General features: G+C 41.3%; 1 protein-coding gene across 3 annotated transcripts in view; it reads right to left on the reverse strand.

Annotated features, from left to right (window-relative positions):
- Positions 1 to 17869, reverse strand: part of micu1 (mitochondrial calcium uptake 1) — a 93734-nt gene that overhangs the window by 54304 nt on the left and 21561 nt on the right. For all 3 annotated transcript variants that reach the window (XM_068020454.1, XM_068020453.1, XM_068020455.1), the window contains one exon: positions 13714 to 13869. In XM_068020454.1, coding sequence (XP_067876555.1) covers positions 13714 to 13868 — 155 coding nt within the window. In that variant the 5' untranslated portion in view covers position 13869. The remainder of the gene's footprint in view (positions 1 to 13713; positions 13870 to 17869) is intronic.

Consider the following 17869-nt stretch of genomic DNA (forward strand, 5'->3'; position numbering starts at 1 on the left):
AACACAAAACTCCGAGTGTATCAGGCCTGTGTCCTCAGTACCTTGCTCTAATGGCAGCGAGGCCTGGACAACGTATGTCAGCCAAGAACAACGTCTCAATTCATTCCATCTTTGCTGCCTTCGGAGAATACTTGGCATCAGGTGGCAGGACCGTATCTCCACCACAGAAGTCCTCGAGGCGACCAACATCCCCAGCTTATACACACTACTGAGTCAGTGGCGCTTGAGATGGCTTGGCCATGTGAGCCGCATGGAAGATGGCAGGATCCCCAAAGACACATTGTACAGCGAGCTCACCACTGGTATCAGACCCACCAGCCGTCCATGTCTCCGCTTTAGAGACGTCTGCAAACGCGACATGAAGTCCTGTGACATTGATCACAAGTTGTGGGAGTCAGTTGCCAGCGTTCGCCAGAGCTGGCGGGCAGCCATAAAGGTGGGGCTAAAGTGTGGCGAGTCGAAGAAACTTAGCAGTTGGCAGGAAAAAAGACAGAAGCACAAGGGGAGAGCCAACTGTGTAACAGCCCCGACAAACAAATTTTTCTGCAGTACCTGTGGAAGAGCCTGTCACTCTCGAATTGGCCTTTATAGCCACTCCAGGCGCTGCTCCACAAACCACTGACCACCTCCAGGCACTTACCCATTGTCTCTCGAGATAAGGAGGCCAAAGACGACTATTTTAACAGGAATCAAGTTGCTCTTGAAAGCAGTACACAAGAGCTGTTTTCATATTGGCACTATCAGAACATGGGTTCTGGGAGATCTGTGTTGGTCAAACTGCTCACAGATCTGTGTTGGTCAAACTGCTCACATTTGCCCTTCTGAGCCTCCATCCTTCATTCCTCGACAACCTTTTCCAAGCCTTACACTCCCTTCCACAGCCTTCGCCCCTCTGACTCTCGCCTTCTGTGCACCACCCTCCCCTTTGACTGTTCACCTTTTCTTCTCTATCTCAACACCTTTTTAAAACACCTATTTTCAACTCAATGTATTGGCTAACTCTGTTAATTCTCCCACCACTGTATAACATCTATTTCATTCTACTTTTCCCCTCTAATGTGTTTTTGAGACATTTCTATACATTAAAACCCATAAAGTATTCATTCATCATTAGATCACAAACTTTGTTCATGTAGGTTAATGAATTTGTGCAGAATGTTTTTTTTGTTGAAAAACCACACAGTGGGGCAGCACAGGCCAGAGAAGTGGGGCTAATGCATTGCATACTGAGCCTATGAGTAGTTCTCCCCACAAGCCCTGCTCCCTGCTGGAAGCATGGAATTGGTGAATTTGCCTTTCTATTTCTTGTCTTTCCAGGATTAAATGTAGGCTTCAGAATTAAATGCTGAACACTCCTTCACTTGGGAGCAAGGGCAGGCACCAATTCAACTCTCTGCACATCTTCAAGAATGAGGAAAACAAAAGGCTGCCATCATCAATTGTGCATTGTCAACTCTAACCTGAGTGACTCCAATACATAATACAGTATTCAGCAACAGGGGTGGCACAGTGGCTAGCAGCCTCACAGCTCCAGGGACCCGGGTTCGATTCTGGGTACTGCCTGTGCGTAGTTTGCAAGTTCTCCGTGACCGCGTGGGTTTTCGCCGGGTGCTCCGGTTTCCTCCCACAGCCAAAGAGTTGCAGGTGATAGGTAAATTGGCCATTGTAAATTGCTGCTAGTGTAGGTAGGTGTTATGGAATATGGGATTACTGTAGGGTTAGTATAAATGGGTGGTTGTTGGTCGGCACAGACTCGGTGGGCCGAAGGGCCTGTTTCAGTGCTGTATCTCTAAAAATAAAAAAATAAATAAAAAAACATGGACCATCCCATAAAAGACCAACGACCCTGGGCTCTTTTTAATGTGTTACAACCTCCGTGAGATCGCTAACGTTAAAAATACAAGATATGAACCCCCAGACCAATTTAAAGATTTACACAATAAGATTTCACATTTTAAGACTTTTATTACAACTAAAATAAACCCCCATTAACTAAATAGTACTAAGTAGCCGATACCCTAAATTACAAAGAAATGTACTTTCTCTACTTATTAAAATATTTGAAAACCTCATACCACGCTTATACATTACGCAGTACTCTTTGATGGTGAAATCTTTTCAGTTAACAGTCCCAACCTCATCCCAGTTGCAATGGGTTGGATCTCCCAGACCTTTCTCAAAGCCATTGTCCTCTTTGCTCACTTCTCCCAGCACTGTCAACCTGGATGTCTGTGAATAAGGCGATTCACGGTGATCCTGTCGGTCTTTTCTTCTCTGCAAACTTCAACTTTCAAAACAGGTTCAAGTCTTTTCAGCCTTTCGCCCTATCTTTTGAAAGCAGGCATTCCTTCTCTCTCCCCCTTGAGGTCACTACTGCTGGGTGTCTTCCTTTCTTACAGCCTGTTGTAAGGTTGCAACCACTGGCCTCCTTTCTTACAGCCTGTCCTCTTTCTGAAAATCTGTTAAAATGATCTGGACTCAAGTCAATAGCTTATTGTCCTTTTCCAATATGCCAGGTCCAGAAGTCTGGTTTCACAGAACCACCTGGGCCTTCCTTTGTTTCCCGGTGTTAGTAGCTGCCTGGTACATTTGCATCCTCAGAATCACTGACTCCCTGTTCACAATCCAAAAGTCTGGGAGAGTGAAACATATTGTTCTTCATCTGTTACCCCTGCAATCTGTGTTGTCTTTAAAAAAAAGATCTGTGTTCTCTGTTGTCCTGGTAACCAAGATTTCTGTCTTGTCCTTAAGCAGAAAGGATGAGGTCCCCCGACTTCTCAGACTCCAGCTTAAACTTTTAAAAATTACTTGTTAAAAACAATCAAGTAACAAAGTTTAGTGTTCATAACAATTGCAACAGAGAGGTCAATAGGAGATCCACTAAAGGGGTTCAAAATCATGAGTTTTGATAAGGTAACTAGGGAAGGACTAACAGTAAGTTGGTAAATAGGGAACATACTTTATCACCAAAAGAGACATGGGATGGATTTTAAACAGCGAGTTTCTAGAACATGGATGGCCTACCACAAATAAAGGTGGAAGCACAGCTGTTAGCTCTTAAAAGGGAAGTGAATACTCAGTGGAGAAGCAGAAAAATGGGACTGAGTGGTAGCTCTTTCAGAGAACCACGACAGGCAAGATGGGTGAATGGTCTCCTTCTGTGCTGCAAAGATTCCAAGACAAATAATCAGACCAACCAAAGTGAAGGCAAGCACTGACGACTGCATGTTGCCCAGGCACCTTCTTCTATCAGTCCAGCAACTGCTGATGTCATCCAGAAAACATCACTGCTGCTTGGAGATTGTGACAAGTGATACAAGAAATGCTTCCATTCTGTGATGTGCTTCACATTGAAATGTGTATTTTCATTATAAACCTGGCCTCTAGAGGAAGGTGTCGCACCCTGCTTTGCAGTGGCTACGTAGTTGTAGTGGAAGTGCAACTTCAAACCCAGCACCAAGCTGTGCTGGGAAAGTCTTCTTTGGCCTCCTTATCTCGAGAGACAATGGGTAAGCGCCTGGAGGTGGTCAGTGGCGTGTGGAGTGACTATAAAGGCCAATTCTAGAGTGAGGCACTTCCACAGGTGCTGCAGAAAAATGTGATTGTCGGGGCTGTTACACAGTTGGCTCTTCCCTTACGCCTCTGTCTTTTTTCCTGCCAACTGCTAAGTCTCCTCGACTCGCCACACTTTAGCCCCGCCTTTATGGTTGTCCGCCAGTTGGGAGAGTAGTGGAAAACAAATATTAAGTCAAAGACCAGATAATGAAAATTAAGAGACAGCACAAGAAAAGTGACAGTCAGAAAGTTGCTCAGGAACCCATTACTTCTCATCTCTTAGTGGTTCTTTCAAGGTAATAAGAATTATTGTATTCAAAAATATAAAAATGAAACTCCTTTCATAAGCCAAGCAACAAATTTCTCTTAACACCTATGACTCATAAAACAAAGAACATGTAGTTTCTTCTCAAATACCTGTACAAACTCCATTAGTCAAATCAGATAACCAGAGTCAAGGGTACACCTTTTCCTCCTGCACAGTGGCGCAGTGGTTAGCACCGCAGCCTCACAGCTCCAGGGACCCGGGTTCGATTCCGGGTACTGCCTGTGTGGAATTTGCAAGTTCTCCCTGTGTCTGCGTGGGTTTTCTCCGGGTGCTCCGGTTTCCTCCCACAAGCCAAAAGACTTGCAGGTTGATAGGTAAATTGGCCATTATAAATTGTCACCAGTATAGGTAGGTGGTAGGGAAATATAGGGGATGTTTGTTGGGAATGTAGGATTAGTATAAATGGGTGGTTGATGTTCGGCACAGACTCGGTGGGCCAAAGGGCCTGTTTCAGTGCTGTATCTCTAATCTAATCTAAATCTAATTAACTACGGGACAAGTCTTATTGCGCTATCTCATTTATTAAATAAATGCTCCTCACAATTATGTGTTTGTCTATGGAATCTGACCACAAAGGACTGCGTGGCTGTTTTACGGTGAGTGGATGCAAGTACTGAAGGGAGTTAAATATAAAATATGAATCAACACAGATACAAGAAATTTTACAACTGAAATGAACACCACTATGGGAAATACATGGCAATATTTACAGAGCGATACCGTAAATCAGAACATGAAAATGTACAGGACCTGAAAGAGACTACTGTGATTCATCTGAAGAATGCAGAGGATCAACAGCCAGAACACCCATGTTTGAATGCAAGGACAAACCAAAAGTGATAGCAAAATAAAAACAGATTTATATCATTAATTGAAGTCACTTTCACACTGGCTAATGGGGCACCAGGGCTACTGGTTCCTGACATGCAGCTGCTGAAAACACCAAAAGCTGGCGAGATTCACTGCAGCTGGCAGCTAAGAAGATACTTGGCACTTCCTGGACGCCTGGCTTAGCAATGCTTATCGTTGGTGTTGATGCCAGCTTTGCATGTGATGAGCCAATGGCAATAGCATGGTATTACAGCAATACAAAGCAGTTTTAAGCTGTAATGTGAAGAGAGCAGAAATGTTGAAGCTGCTTGTAAAAACAAAGCACATTTGCACAGGGTTCATAACTTGGAAATTGTGTTAAGTGGAAACTGCTTCTGTCAGACGCCAGAGTGGTTTGATTCAGTGCTTTGTTATGCAAAGAAAACACAATTACACTTGTGCAACAAAAGGGCTCCACTTTATGTAAAGCAGAAGCAAGAATTTAAATCTGATTTATTATATATGACACAATTTCAACTCCATTTCAAACCTTACCAATTGAATACACTGAGCAAAAATCTCTCTCCGCCAAGGTGGGTTAGTGCACTGGAGCATCACAATTCTGCAACAGCTTGGTACAGGGGCTTGTGCTTTTGCCCTAGACCTTCACACCCCAATCTCCATCCCCTCTCACTTATGAGCTGAGTCAATGCTTTCTCCATTACATTTTACCCTAAAATACAAAAACTAAATTAAAGGCAGTGGTCAGAAGGAACTTCTCAGTCATTAGGATATAGAATGCTTTATTTTAAGTGAGTATTACATAGAACTTACAATTTCCAACAGTACATGTTGGTGCTTATCCTCCACATGAGCAGTAGGCCTATTCCACATCACTTTGTCTCCCCTTTCCAACAACTACCTAACTCAGGGCCAACATGGTCTCTTCATTAACCCTGATTGTGTATTCCACAGGCTCACAGCCCTCTGTAAAACGTAATCTCGATTTATATCTGTTTCCGCTTTGTAGATCGCACAATCACAGGAAAAAGTCTGTTCCTATTCACTCAGTCCCATCCCTTCACAATTTCAGACACCCCTATCAAATCATTCCATACTGAAACCATGTCAATCATGGAGGATGGTTAGGATGTGGAATTCTCTGTCATATGCCATTGTTAAAATCCCAGTCAATAAACTGAATAAAATTATACTTATGTTTCTGTGATAAACTGACAATTTGAAAGTGTAGTTATCAAATTGTGAATTGAAAACATGAGCATGAGATCCCAAACAAAAAACAGATTTACTGCCATTTCATAAAATGCTGGAAAACACTCAGGTCAGGCAGCATCTGTGGAAAGAAAAACAGAGGTGATGTTTCAGGTCTATGCCCTTTCTGATTTTATTTCCTATTTCCAGCATCTACAATATTTGGCTTTTGTTTTAAATTTACTGCCACCAAATTAAATAACACTTCGACTGGATCACAACCAACGGTAAGTTGTTTATAAAGAAAAACTATCTTTATTTACTGGCAATGATTATGTCCCTGCTAAAATTTAAGTAACCTAGGCAGAGTACTGCAGGGCTAGTGAGCAGCACAACCTCCCTTCTAGTTGTCAAGGGAATCAAGATTTCAAAGGAGCCCTTAATGATCTGAAATAGCAATGCTCTTCACTAAATTACTTAAATAGTTTCCTGTTGGTGGACATTGGAGGGAAGGTGTGAATATTTGTATAACAAGGCAGATTCAAACAAGAAATGTTCAATGCAGTGCCTTTATTTACTCCCTAAACTGAACACAGAACAATTGTTTTTAGAATTTGGTTCAGATAAATTGCGGTGAGCACTGTATTTCAAGTTTTTTTTTTTAAATATTGGGTCACGTAAAGTGGGAGTTTAAGTTGCACTAACTGAAGTTTTCTTGGTACCTTAAAAGAACATGCAAACTTAAATTATGGAAGTACAGTGAACACCAGAACATTTCTTACTTCATACTAGCCCTAGAAATACTTGGAAGTATTGCCACTTATTCTTGGGTAAATGCAAAGTACACAGCAATGAGATGAATGATCAGTTCAGCTGCTTCTTGGCTCAGGGAGGATCTTTTATTTGCTCAGCAGTTTTGCCATTGTGTGACTGAATCTTAACAGAGAACTATAGGGCTGCTATCATATAAAGGGTTTCCTTGAGCATTCAGCAGATTTGGGAAATCCTACTTTGCGTGCCCAAACGCCTGAAATTTTATCTTAATGTTTTTTTAAAATGTCTGTCAGCAACAATATTCTTCATGAATCTCCTGCTGCTTGGCAAAGGGATGTAGTAGATTGGTGGGGGGGGGCGAAACAGTTAAGCCGAAATAAGATACCTCCTAGCATCCTTCGGCTTTGGATTTCAACACTTCTGTTTAAGCTACTATTTACTTTGGAACACCAATACTGCTCTCAAAATGTATCAGCCGAGAAAGATCAGTCTCTAAACAGAAGTCTTCTGCACAAGGTCCCTAGGACAAAAAGTTTTGAGTTCAAACCCTCACTCCTGGGCTGTACCATAAAACTGGGGTTAACAGGTCAGAGCAGTATGGACGATTCAACAACCAAAGAAAGTTGTTGAAGGCCTAAAATAAAAACAAGAAATGCTGGAAATACTCAGCAGGTCTGCAGCATTTGTGGAGAGAGAAGCAGAGTTAATGCTTCAGGTCAGTGGCCTTTCATCAGAACTGGCAAAGGTTAGAAATGTAATAGGTTTTAAGCAAATAAAGTGGGAATAGGGCAACAGATAACAAAATGGAAGGTGTTGATAGGACAGGGTCACAGAGCATGACTGACAAGGAGGTCATGGAGCAAAGGTATGTTAATGGCGTGCTGAAAGACAGTGTTAGTGGAGAGAGGGTATTAATTGACAGAAAAATGAACAGCCCTGGCCCAAAGCACAAACATGAAAAAAACAGTGGGCAGGCACATTGTAAACAAATGAATGATGAAACAAACTAAAATAAAATAAAAAAAGAACTAAAAATAAAAAGGGGATTGTCGTTAAAACCTAACTTGTTCACGGACGTCCCTTAGGAATGGAATTCTGCCACCCTTACCTGATCTGTCTCAATGTGACTGCAGTCCTACATCCACACCAATGAGATTGACTCTGAACTGCCATTTGATGTGGCCTAGAAAGCACTTAAGTCATATTAAATGGTTTCAGGGCAACTAGGGATGGGCTATAAATGGCAGCCTTATCAACAACGCCCATATCCTGAGAATGAATAATTTTGCAAAAAGCTGACTCACTGGCATGTTATTTCTACTGCTCTATAAACACAACAGCACCTCCCAAGCCTATGACCTCCACCACCTGGAAGGACATGGAAACATCCCCTCCGAGTTCACGTCTACATCTCCACTCGAATATACATTACCATTCCTTTATCATCACTGGGCCAAAATCCTGGAACTTTCCATCTAACAGTATTGTAGGAGTACCTCCATCATAACAGTTCAAGAAGACATCCCACCACCATCTTCTCAAGGGCAATAAAGATGGGCAATAAATGCCAGATTTGCAAATGATGCCCACATACAGAGAACAAATACAAAAAGAAACTGCATCCCTTCCAAAATAGTGCTTATTTTCCAGAGTTAGGACAGGGGTCTCTTGATAGTGCCAATAGGTACAAGGAGTCCCACAGACAAACAAATTGAAAACCACTAGTTAAAAAGAATGCTAAGAGGAGAATTTTTGGAATGTGATTATATATACAGACACAGATTATACACAGCGAAACTGTTCCTGTCACAAAAAAAACTGCTAACCTTCAACAAGGTTGATGAACATGTACATGAAGCAGCTTTTGAAGAAATGAAGTGATAATTCATTAAAATATTCAAAATATTTGCAGAGGCACTGACAACTTAACGTTATATTCCGAACACAGAAATATTAAACAGACGTCATGGAAACTTCAAAGTATTTTGAACAGTATAATTACTGAATGAGTATGAATTCTAATCCTGATTGAGAAAATCAATATGCTTTCATTGCAATTTACCATAGATGGTCATTACAAAATATAATGATGCTATATACAATGTCATCAACTTACTTCAAAAGCAATCAGCTCTGCCTCTGTTACACTAGTGATCAAATCCTGTAAAGCTGAAATGATAATGAAGTTCTACTCAATGGGCAATAGTTCAAATCCCAATTCTCTCACCATTATCCAAACCCATTTCAAAATACATATGTCACCATCCCTGGTATTATGATTTTTATAAAGGAAGTAACATTAAATTCCTTTTCGGCAGGACCTCTATGGCTTTCAATACATGAACACAGCTTCGATGAGGTCTGGGGTGCTTAGGATGAGAGTCATTAAGTCATTTATGGCACAGGAGGCCATTCGGCCCATCAAGTCTATGCCGTCTCTCCGTAGAGCAATCCAGTCAGTCCCATTCCCCTGCTCTATCCCCTTAGCCCTGCGAGTTTATTTCTTTCAAGTCCTCATCTAATTTCCTTTTGAAATTATTCATCATCTCCGCTTCCACCACACTCACCAGCAGCGAGTTTCAGGTCATTGCTACTCGCTACATAAGAATATTTCTCACATTCCTTCCTCCCTCCCCCCTTGCATCTCTTACCCAAAACCTTAAATCTGTGTTCTTTAGTTCTTGTACCATCAGTTAATGGGAAAAGTTTTTCTTTGTCCACCTTATCCAAACCTGTCATAGTGTTGTACACCTCTGTCAAATCTTACCATAATCTCCTTTATTCCAAGGAGAACAAGCCCAGCTTCTCCAACCTAACCTTGTAGCTAAAATCCCTCAACCCTAGAACCATTCTGGTAAATCTCCTCTCCAACCTCTCAAGGATCGTCACATTCTTCCTAAATTGTGGTGACCAAAACTGGACGCAATACTCTAGTTGTGACCTAACTCGAGCTTGTTAAAAGGCCATTAAGTCTTTATGGCCTCTCCAAATCCCTTCTGCCAAAATGTATCACCTCACACTTCTTGGTATTAAAGTCCATCTGCAATTTGTCTGCCCATTCTGCTAACCCAGCTACAGCCAATTTGCATCATTTTCACTATTTGCCACTTGTCCAATTTTGGTATCAGCACATTTTGAAATCCAATATCAAAGTCATTTAAATATATCAAAAAAAAGTAGTGACCCTAGCACTGATTTTCAGGTAAAACCACAGTCTACCATCCTCCAGTATGAAAAATATTTATCACGACTCACTGTTTTCTGTCCGTAAGCCAATTTTTTTATTGAAGCCGACACCGACCCTCCTATTCCATGAGCCTCTATTTTGTTAACCAACCTTTTATCTGGTACTTTGTCAAACACTTTCTTAAAGTCTAAATAGACAACATCCATTTCATTCCCTTAATCAACCTCCTCTGTTACTTCATCAAAAAATTCAATTAGATTAGCAAGCACGATCTGCCTTTCGTAATTCCATGCTGGCTATTCTTAATTAGCTCAAACCTCTCCAAGTGCCTTTTGATTTTTTCCCCTGATTATTGTTTCTAAAACCATACCCACCACTGATGTTAAACTGACCAGCCTGTAGTTATTAGGACAGTCCTTACACCCTTTCTTGAATAAGAGTGTCATCTTTGCCGCTCTCCAAATCTCTGGCAGCCCCCCCATAACTAGGGAAGACTGGAAGATTAAGGTAAGCCCTTCAGCTATTGCCACCCCAACTTCCTTCAGCAACCTTGGATGCAAGCCATCCAGACTGGGCGACTTATCCATTCTATGCATAGCCAGGCTTTCCAGTACCTCTGTTCTCTCGCTTTTCACCCCATTCATTGCCCCTACAATCTCCGCTTCTACCGATATTTTGACAGCATCCTCTTCCTTAATAAACACCAATGCAAAGTACTCAGTAAGCATTTTTGCCTTGCCCTGCGCCTCTAAGGACATTCTTTGTTCCTAATAGGCCCCACCCCACCTCTTGCTATCTGCTTACTATTTACATGCCGGCAGAAGATTTTTGGGTTCCCTTTTACTCTTTTATGTTGACTGCTATTCTCTTATTCTGTCTTTGCCCGTCTTATTTTCCTCTTCACTTTCTCTCCAAATTATTGTATTTACCGGATTCTTGCTTGACGAATTCAGCTGACATGCATCATACACCCTCTTTTTTTTTGTTTCACCATATTCTTCATCTCCCTAGTCATCAAAGGAGCCCTGACTTTGGTTTTCCTACCTCTCGCCCCTGTTAGAATGTATCTAACCTGTACCTGAAGCACCTCCCCCTTAAATATCACCCATTTTGTTCCATTATAGGCCTTTTATCTCTGGGTTCACAACAAGCCCAGACTAATGAGTCTCCTCTGTCTGCTGACTGAGAGTCCTCTGAAAACTGTTTGGGCTATCTCAATCCATTGCAGAAAGAGACAGCACGAGAATGAGAGAGTGACACAGACACACAGACACCACAAGTTACTTTTCTCAAGCTAACTATCAGCATCCTTAGCTAGAAGGGCATGAGAGGTTAGTTTTGCCTGACAAACACAACCAGTTGTTGAAAAGAGTCGAGAATTATTGAACTAAACGCTTTGGTTGCCCAAGTGAGCCAACAGCAAAACTGGGCTTAAAAATAACTACAATTTTGCTTGAGAGGTTAAGAATTTGCTCAACAATAGCTGTGCGTACTTGGTATATGCAGTTGCAGTTCGGCATAGTGTAAAATCCCAGAATTTCCTTAATAGATGTAATGAACTGTAGAAAGTGACCAAAACCATAATCCAACTTCCTGTGAGAACAAACAGAAGTACACTAGCAGTGAACACTATAAACATTTCCTTTTTAGAGGGGAAAGAATTACAAGTGATTCAATATAATGTAAGTACATAGTCAATGTACAGTTATTAAGGAATTTTACTGTTTTATTATGGTTTATCTTTAGTGTCCTTTACCTGTCTCAAATGAACATGCATGTCAGATGTGTGCATCTTGTGGAGATAGTGAAACTGGAACACGTCAGGGAAATGCTTCCAATTGACATTTCTGGAGATTGCAACCCTTTCAGCCCTCCAATGTAGTAACATTCCAGAAATTGACAGCAAACAAGTTAAACTGTGATGTATCAAACAACTCAGCTCATATGGTAGAGCAAAAAAAAAGTTAAAGATGAACAATTGCTTCACTCACTTGTGGGTCTCTTGTGATTTGACATAAATACACATCTATAAAAGGCCTGTTGAACTCTGCCATTCACTGAAAATATGTGCTTATAAATTCCTAAACCATATTTTTATTCAACAGGATACTGCTTCAAGTACTGGTTTAAAACATTTTCTACTGGCCAAATACTAAAAACTTAACCTTCAAGCAGTCTCTCAAAACTATATTAAGAATAAATCCACAATAGAAACAGAATCACATCAGACAAATTACAAAGCAAACCAAAAAATGAGGCAGAAGCAGAGGTCCCTCAAATTTTTAAACAGGCAGTACCATAATCGAGCTTAGACTTCCAAAGTGGATCCCAAGGGAATTCCAAGGAACCTACAAACTCGCCAGAGTTCAGTCTGTTGGGGGCCAGGCTTAAGACACCCAAGAATTGCAGTGTTGATAGAGTGCTGCATCTTAGGTCAGACATTAAGCTAAGGCTCTAACTAGCTGTTCAGGTGAACATATAAGAAGCAATGACACGATTTGGAGAGCAGGGGATATGAGGAAGAACCTTTTTTAAACACAGCCAGCAGTAATGACCTTGAACTTGCTGCGTACAAGGGTGCTGGAAGCTGAGACGATCAATGATTTCAAAAGGAAACTGGATGGACGCTTGAGGGAAATAAACTTGCAGGGCTACAGGGATAGAGCGGGGGAACGGGACTGACTGGATTGCTCGACAGAGAGCCGGCATGGATTTGATGGGCCGAACGGGGTCTTTCAGTGCCGTTATGACCAATACTTTAAGGAAGTCTTGCCATTTCTTGGCCAACAGTCAGCTATCAAAGACCACCACCACAGAAAGGTAAATTGATTATCAGCTCATTTGCTACTTGTTGGTTCTGAATAAATTGGGTACTATATTTACCTACATAACTATAGTGACTGCACTTTAAAGGTAATCTACTGATTGCAAAGCGCTTTGCAAAATCCTTAAGGACATTTCTAGCAGTAATTTGGTCTTCAGCCACAAACAATAACCTAGTGACGTGACACTCCAAATATTCAGCTACATATATCATGAAGATAGCAACGGTTGACATCTAAGTGTGACAATTAGTCATGTTTTGCAGTTCTACAGGCCTGGCTAAATATCTCCCAAAACTTAAAGGATAAAACAGGACCTTAAAAAGCATTGAGGAGATCCTGTGAAACAAAAGGGTGATCTTAACAAATGTTGGATTTACTGGTAACCACAGTGAATAAAACATTAGAATCATCATAGCCTTTGCTCCCTTTTTCTTCCCGAGGACATTAAACATGAACCTCAACAGTTACAAAACAAAACATTTTAAGTACAAACTTAGTTAGTACAAGTTAATGGAGAGCAATAGTTTGAAAACAATTATGGCATCCATAAAGAAATTAGATTTAAAACAATAGTAATCAATCAACTAACTATTTTTGTTACTCGTCATAGAATTAGCATTGTCAACTTCCAGCAGTTCAGTATCTATTTTTTTTTAAACAATGAAAACAATGAAGTATCATTCCCTTCCCAATCATTACTTGGGAGTGGGGGAGTACAGGCAGAACATTTTCAGCAGATATAGCCCCAATTCAGTTCCCTTGTGCAACTGTTGGGCGGTGTGAACCACAGTGACTTGCTCTCGGCCCTTGATCGATAATACTCTATCTGGTCACCAGGAGGTTTTAGAGATTGGTGCAAATTAACACTGCAATTTCCCCGATCCCTCTAACAACCACCTAGATTTGTTCTTCTCTCAAAGTCTCCAATGAGATTGGGAATTAACTGTGTGAAAGATTACATTCCTTCTACTCTGTGCCGTCTTGACTTAATCATTAGCACTAACAATATAGATGTCACCTACCTTTTCCATAATAAACCTGCTGTCGCTGAAACAGCTGTTACTCCAGCAAATGTTATCAATTTGTGCCGATGCTTGTTTGTGGCTGCTGCCCTGTAGTATTGTCTGCAGAAGTTGCCAAGAACTGCCATGGCAGGCAGCATTCTCAAGTGAAACATCCTGCGAGTGGAAACAAAGAAATGGCATTAATCCCCAACCCTGCACAATTGCCCATCCCAGCCCTGTGATTAGTGTCTATTGTCAGCTTGGCTGCATTAGTTGCATTCTTTCCTCTGAATCAGAAGGTTGTGGATTCAAACCCCAATACAGAATTTAAGCAGATAATGTAGACTGAAGTTTCAGTACAGTTCTGAGGGAGTGATGATTTGTTGGAAGTGCCATTTTTGAAATGAGACAGTAACTAGAGGCTGCATGTATCTATTCAAGTGAATGCAAAAGAGCCCATCACATATTCAAGTAGTGAGGAGTTTGTCATGTCATAGAGTTATTAGCACAGAAACAGCCCTTTGGCCCATTGTGTCTGTGCTAGCCATCAAACACCTATCTATTCTAATCCCATTTTCCAGCACTTGGCCAGTAGCCTTGTATGCTATGACGTTTCAAGTGCTCATCTAAACACTTCTTAAATGTTGAGGATTCCTGCCTCTACCACCTCTTCAGGCAGTGTGTTCCAAATTCCAACCACCCTCTAGCGAAAAGATCTTTATTCAAATCCCCTCTAAACCTCCTGCCCCTTACCTTAAATCTATGCCCCCTGGTTATTGACCCCTCCACTAAGGGAAAAAGTCTCTTCCTATCTATCAATGCCCCTCATAATTTTGTATACATCAATCAGGGTCCCCCTCAGCCTACTCTGCTCCAAGGAAAATGACCCTAGTCTATCCAGTCTCTCTTCATAGCTGAAATGCTCCAGCCCAGGCAACATCCTGGTGAATCTCCTCTGCACCCTCTCCATTGCAATCACATCCTTCCTATAGTGACCAGAACTGTACACAGTACTCCAGCTGTGGCCGACCTAGCATTTTATACAACTCCATTAGCTGATAAAAGCAAGTATCCCATATGCCTTCCTTACCACCTTATCTCCCTGTGCTGCTGCCTTCAGTGATCTATGGACGAGTACACCAAGGTCCCTCTGACCTTCTGTACTCCCTAGGGTCCTGCCATCCATTGTATATTCCCTTGCCTTGTTAGTCCTCCCAAAATGCATCACCTCACACTTTTCAGGATTAAATTCCATTTGCCACCACTCCACCCATCTTACCAGCCCATCTATATTGTCCTGTAAGCTAAGGCTTTCCTCCTCACTATTTACGACACCACCAATTCTTGAGTCATCCACGAACTTACTGATCATACCTCCTATATTCATGTCTAAATCATTACTGTACACTACAAACACAAGGGTCCCAGCGCTGATCCCTGTGGTACACCACTGGTCACAGGCTTCCACTACATCAATTGCTTTACCCTCATCTACACATCTAGTCACCTCCTTGAAAAATTCAATCAAGTTTGTTAGACATGATCGCCCCTGACAAAGCCATGCTGACTATCCCTGATTAATCCCGGTCTCGGCAAGTGGAGATTAATCCTGTCCCTCAGAATTTTTCCAAAAGTTTCCCAACCACTGATGTTGGACTCACCGGCCTATAATTACCTGGTTTATCCCTGCTACCCTACTTGAATAATGGTACCACATTCACTGTCCTCCAGTTCTCTGGTACCTCTCCTGTGGCCAGAGAGGACTTGAGAATTTGTGTCAGAGCCCCTGCTATCTCCTCCCTTGCCTCACATAACAGCCTGGGATACATCTCATCTGGGCCTGGGGATTTATCCACTTTTAAGCCCGCTAAAACAGCTAATACTTCCTCCCTTTCAATGCTAATTTGTTCAAGTATATCACAATCCTCCTCCCTGATCGCTACACCTACACCATCCTTCTCCATAGTGAACACAGATGAAAAGTAATCATTTAAAACCTCACCTATGTCCTCCAGCTACACACACTTTGCCACTTTGGTCCCTAATGGGCCTGACTCTTTCCCTGGTTATCCTCTTGCTCTTAATATACTTATAAAGGATTTTCCTTTATCTTGCCCACCAGTGTTTTTTCATGTCCCCTCTTCGCACTCCTAATTACTTTAAGTACCCCCCTACACTTTCTATACTCCTCTAAGGCCTCTGCTGTTTTCAGCGCTCTGAATCTGTCATAAGACTCCTTTTTTTTTCCCTTGATCCAATCCTCTATATCCCTTGATATCCAGGGTTCCTGGACTTGTTGGTCCTATCCTTCACCTTTATGGGAACATGCTGGCCCTGAACTCTCACCATTTCCTTTTTGAATGACTCCCACTGGTCTGATGTAGACTTTGCTACAAGTAGCTGCTCCCAGTCCACTTTGGCCAGATCCTATTTTATCATATTGAAATCGGCCTTCCCCCAATTCAGTACTTTTATTTCCGGTCCCTCTTTGTCCTTTTCCATAACGACCTTAAATCTTACAGAGTTATGGTCACTATCCCCGAAATGTTCCCCCACTGACACTTCTACCACTTGTCCAGCTTTGTTCCCTAGGATTAGGTCCAGTACCCCCCCTTCTTTTGTAGGACATTCTACGTGCTGACTCAAAAAGCTCTCCTGTATGCACTTTAAGAATTCTACCCCCTTTAAGTCTTTTGCACGAAGACTATCCCTGCAGATATTGGGGAAGTTGAAATCCCCTTCATTATTTCCCTATTATTTTTTTACACCTTTGAGATTTGCCTACATATCTGCTCCTCTATCTCTCCCTGACTGTTTGGAGGCCTGTAGTGGATTCCCAGCCAAGTGATTGCTCCCTTTTTATTTTTAAGTTCTACCCATATGGCTTCATTTGAGATGTCCTGGCCAACATTCCTACTCGAACAGAAATAAATTAACTGGTCATACATTGCATTTACTGTATACAAATCATTGCTGTATGTAGACTGACTTCTGCATTTGCCTGCACAACAGCAATGAATAATCAAAAACAAATTAATTGATTGCACATGCTTTGGGGGATGCCTTTCTATTGCTGCTTCTTATGCTGCACTTAAGTCATGTGCTTTTTCTCTTCTACATAGGAAGCTGTATGGATTTATTCACAGTGTTTGTAAACACAACTCCTCATAATAAATCAAATATATCACTTTATAAGGACAAACATTTGCACCACATAACGTACAATGTTTGTTAATTAAACGGTTCAGGCCAAAATTTGTCTGGCAAGAGAACTGCCGAAGTTGGAAAACAATTGTCCAGCAATGAGGCAACACATTTTCCAAACCTCCATTTTACTTTTTCCTGTCTTCCTTCGAACATAGACCTTTCTTTAACCAAATCATTCATTTTCAGTATGTTTTACCAATATAATGCAGAACAAGCAGCTTGTAGGCATGTGAGTTGTGTCACTGACCAGTTCCTCCTCCTCTTTTCTTTCTCCTTGTGAAAGTTTATCCTGTCACACTACTATCATTCATCTCCCGCACAGACCTAGAGACACTCAATTTCCCATAGGTGAAGAATTTCTCGGCACGTAAGATGGTAGCAAAATCATACATCTGTTTTTTGTGTGATTTTGTTAAATGTAGCATATTGAAGAAACCTTCCCACGTGAGAAATTACACACAAGAATCCATGTCTTACTACAGTCCACAGGTGCACAACACAATGTCAAGACACCAAAAAGAAATAAAGTTTGAAATGATTAAGGTTGCAAACTAATATGATAATGATGGGGTCTGCGAATGTTAGTGATTTAGCTTCTCTGAAAATTTCTGCAACAGTTTTGATTTATTATTTAATTAAAAGTCACAAGTATAATTAACAGGACCTCTGATCTCTAATGGCTAAGTCAATAAAATTCTGTACAAATACATGCATTTCTAGTATTTTGGTAGTCATTTCCATTATTCTACTTGATTTTCTGTGAATTTGTAAATCTTGATGAAAACCAGGATCCTGAATTTTACTTTGTTTCAGAAAAGCACTCCCTCGCGTGTTCATCTGGCACCTCTGTATACAGCCTCAGCCTTCACCAGTTAGTCAAATGAACAACCTGGACACGTTTGGGACAAGGAAATCCGGCAGCACATTTCTTCAAAATCACTGACAATGTCTCTGAGGTGAGGCATGC

Source organism: Heterodontus francisci, chromosome 42, assembly GCF_036365525.1.
Source record: "Heterodontus francisci isolate sHetFra1 chromosome 42, sHetFra1.hap1, whole genome shotgun sequence".
Lineage (NCBI taxonomy): Eukaryota > Metazoa > Chordata > Chondrichthyes > Heterodontiformes > Heterodontidae > Heterodontus > Heterodontus francisci.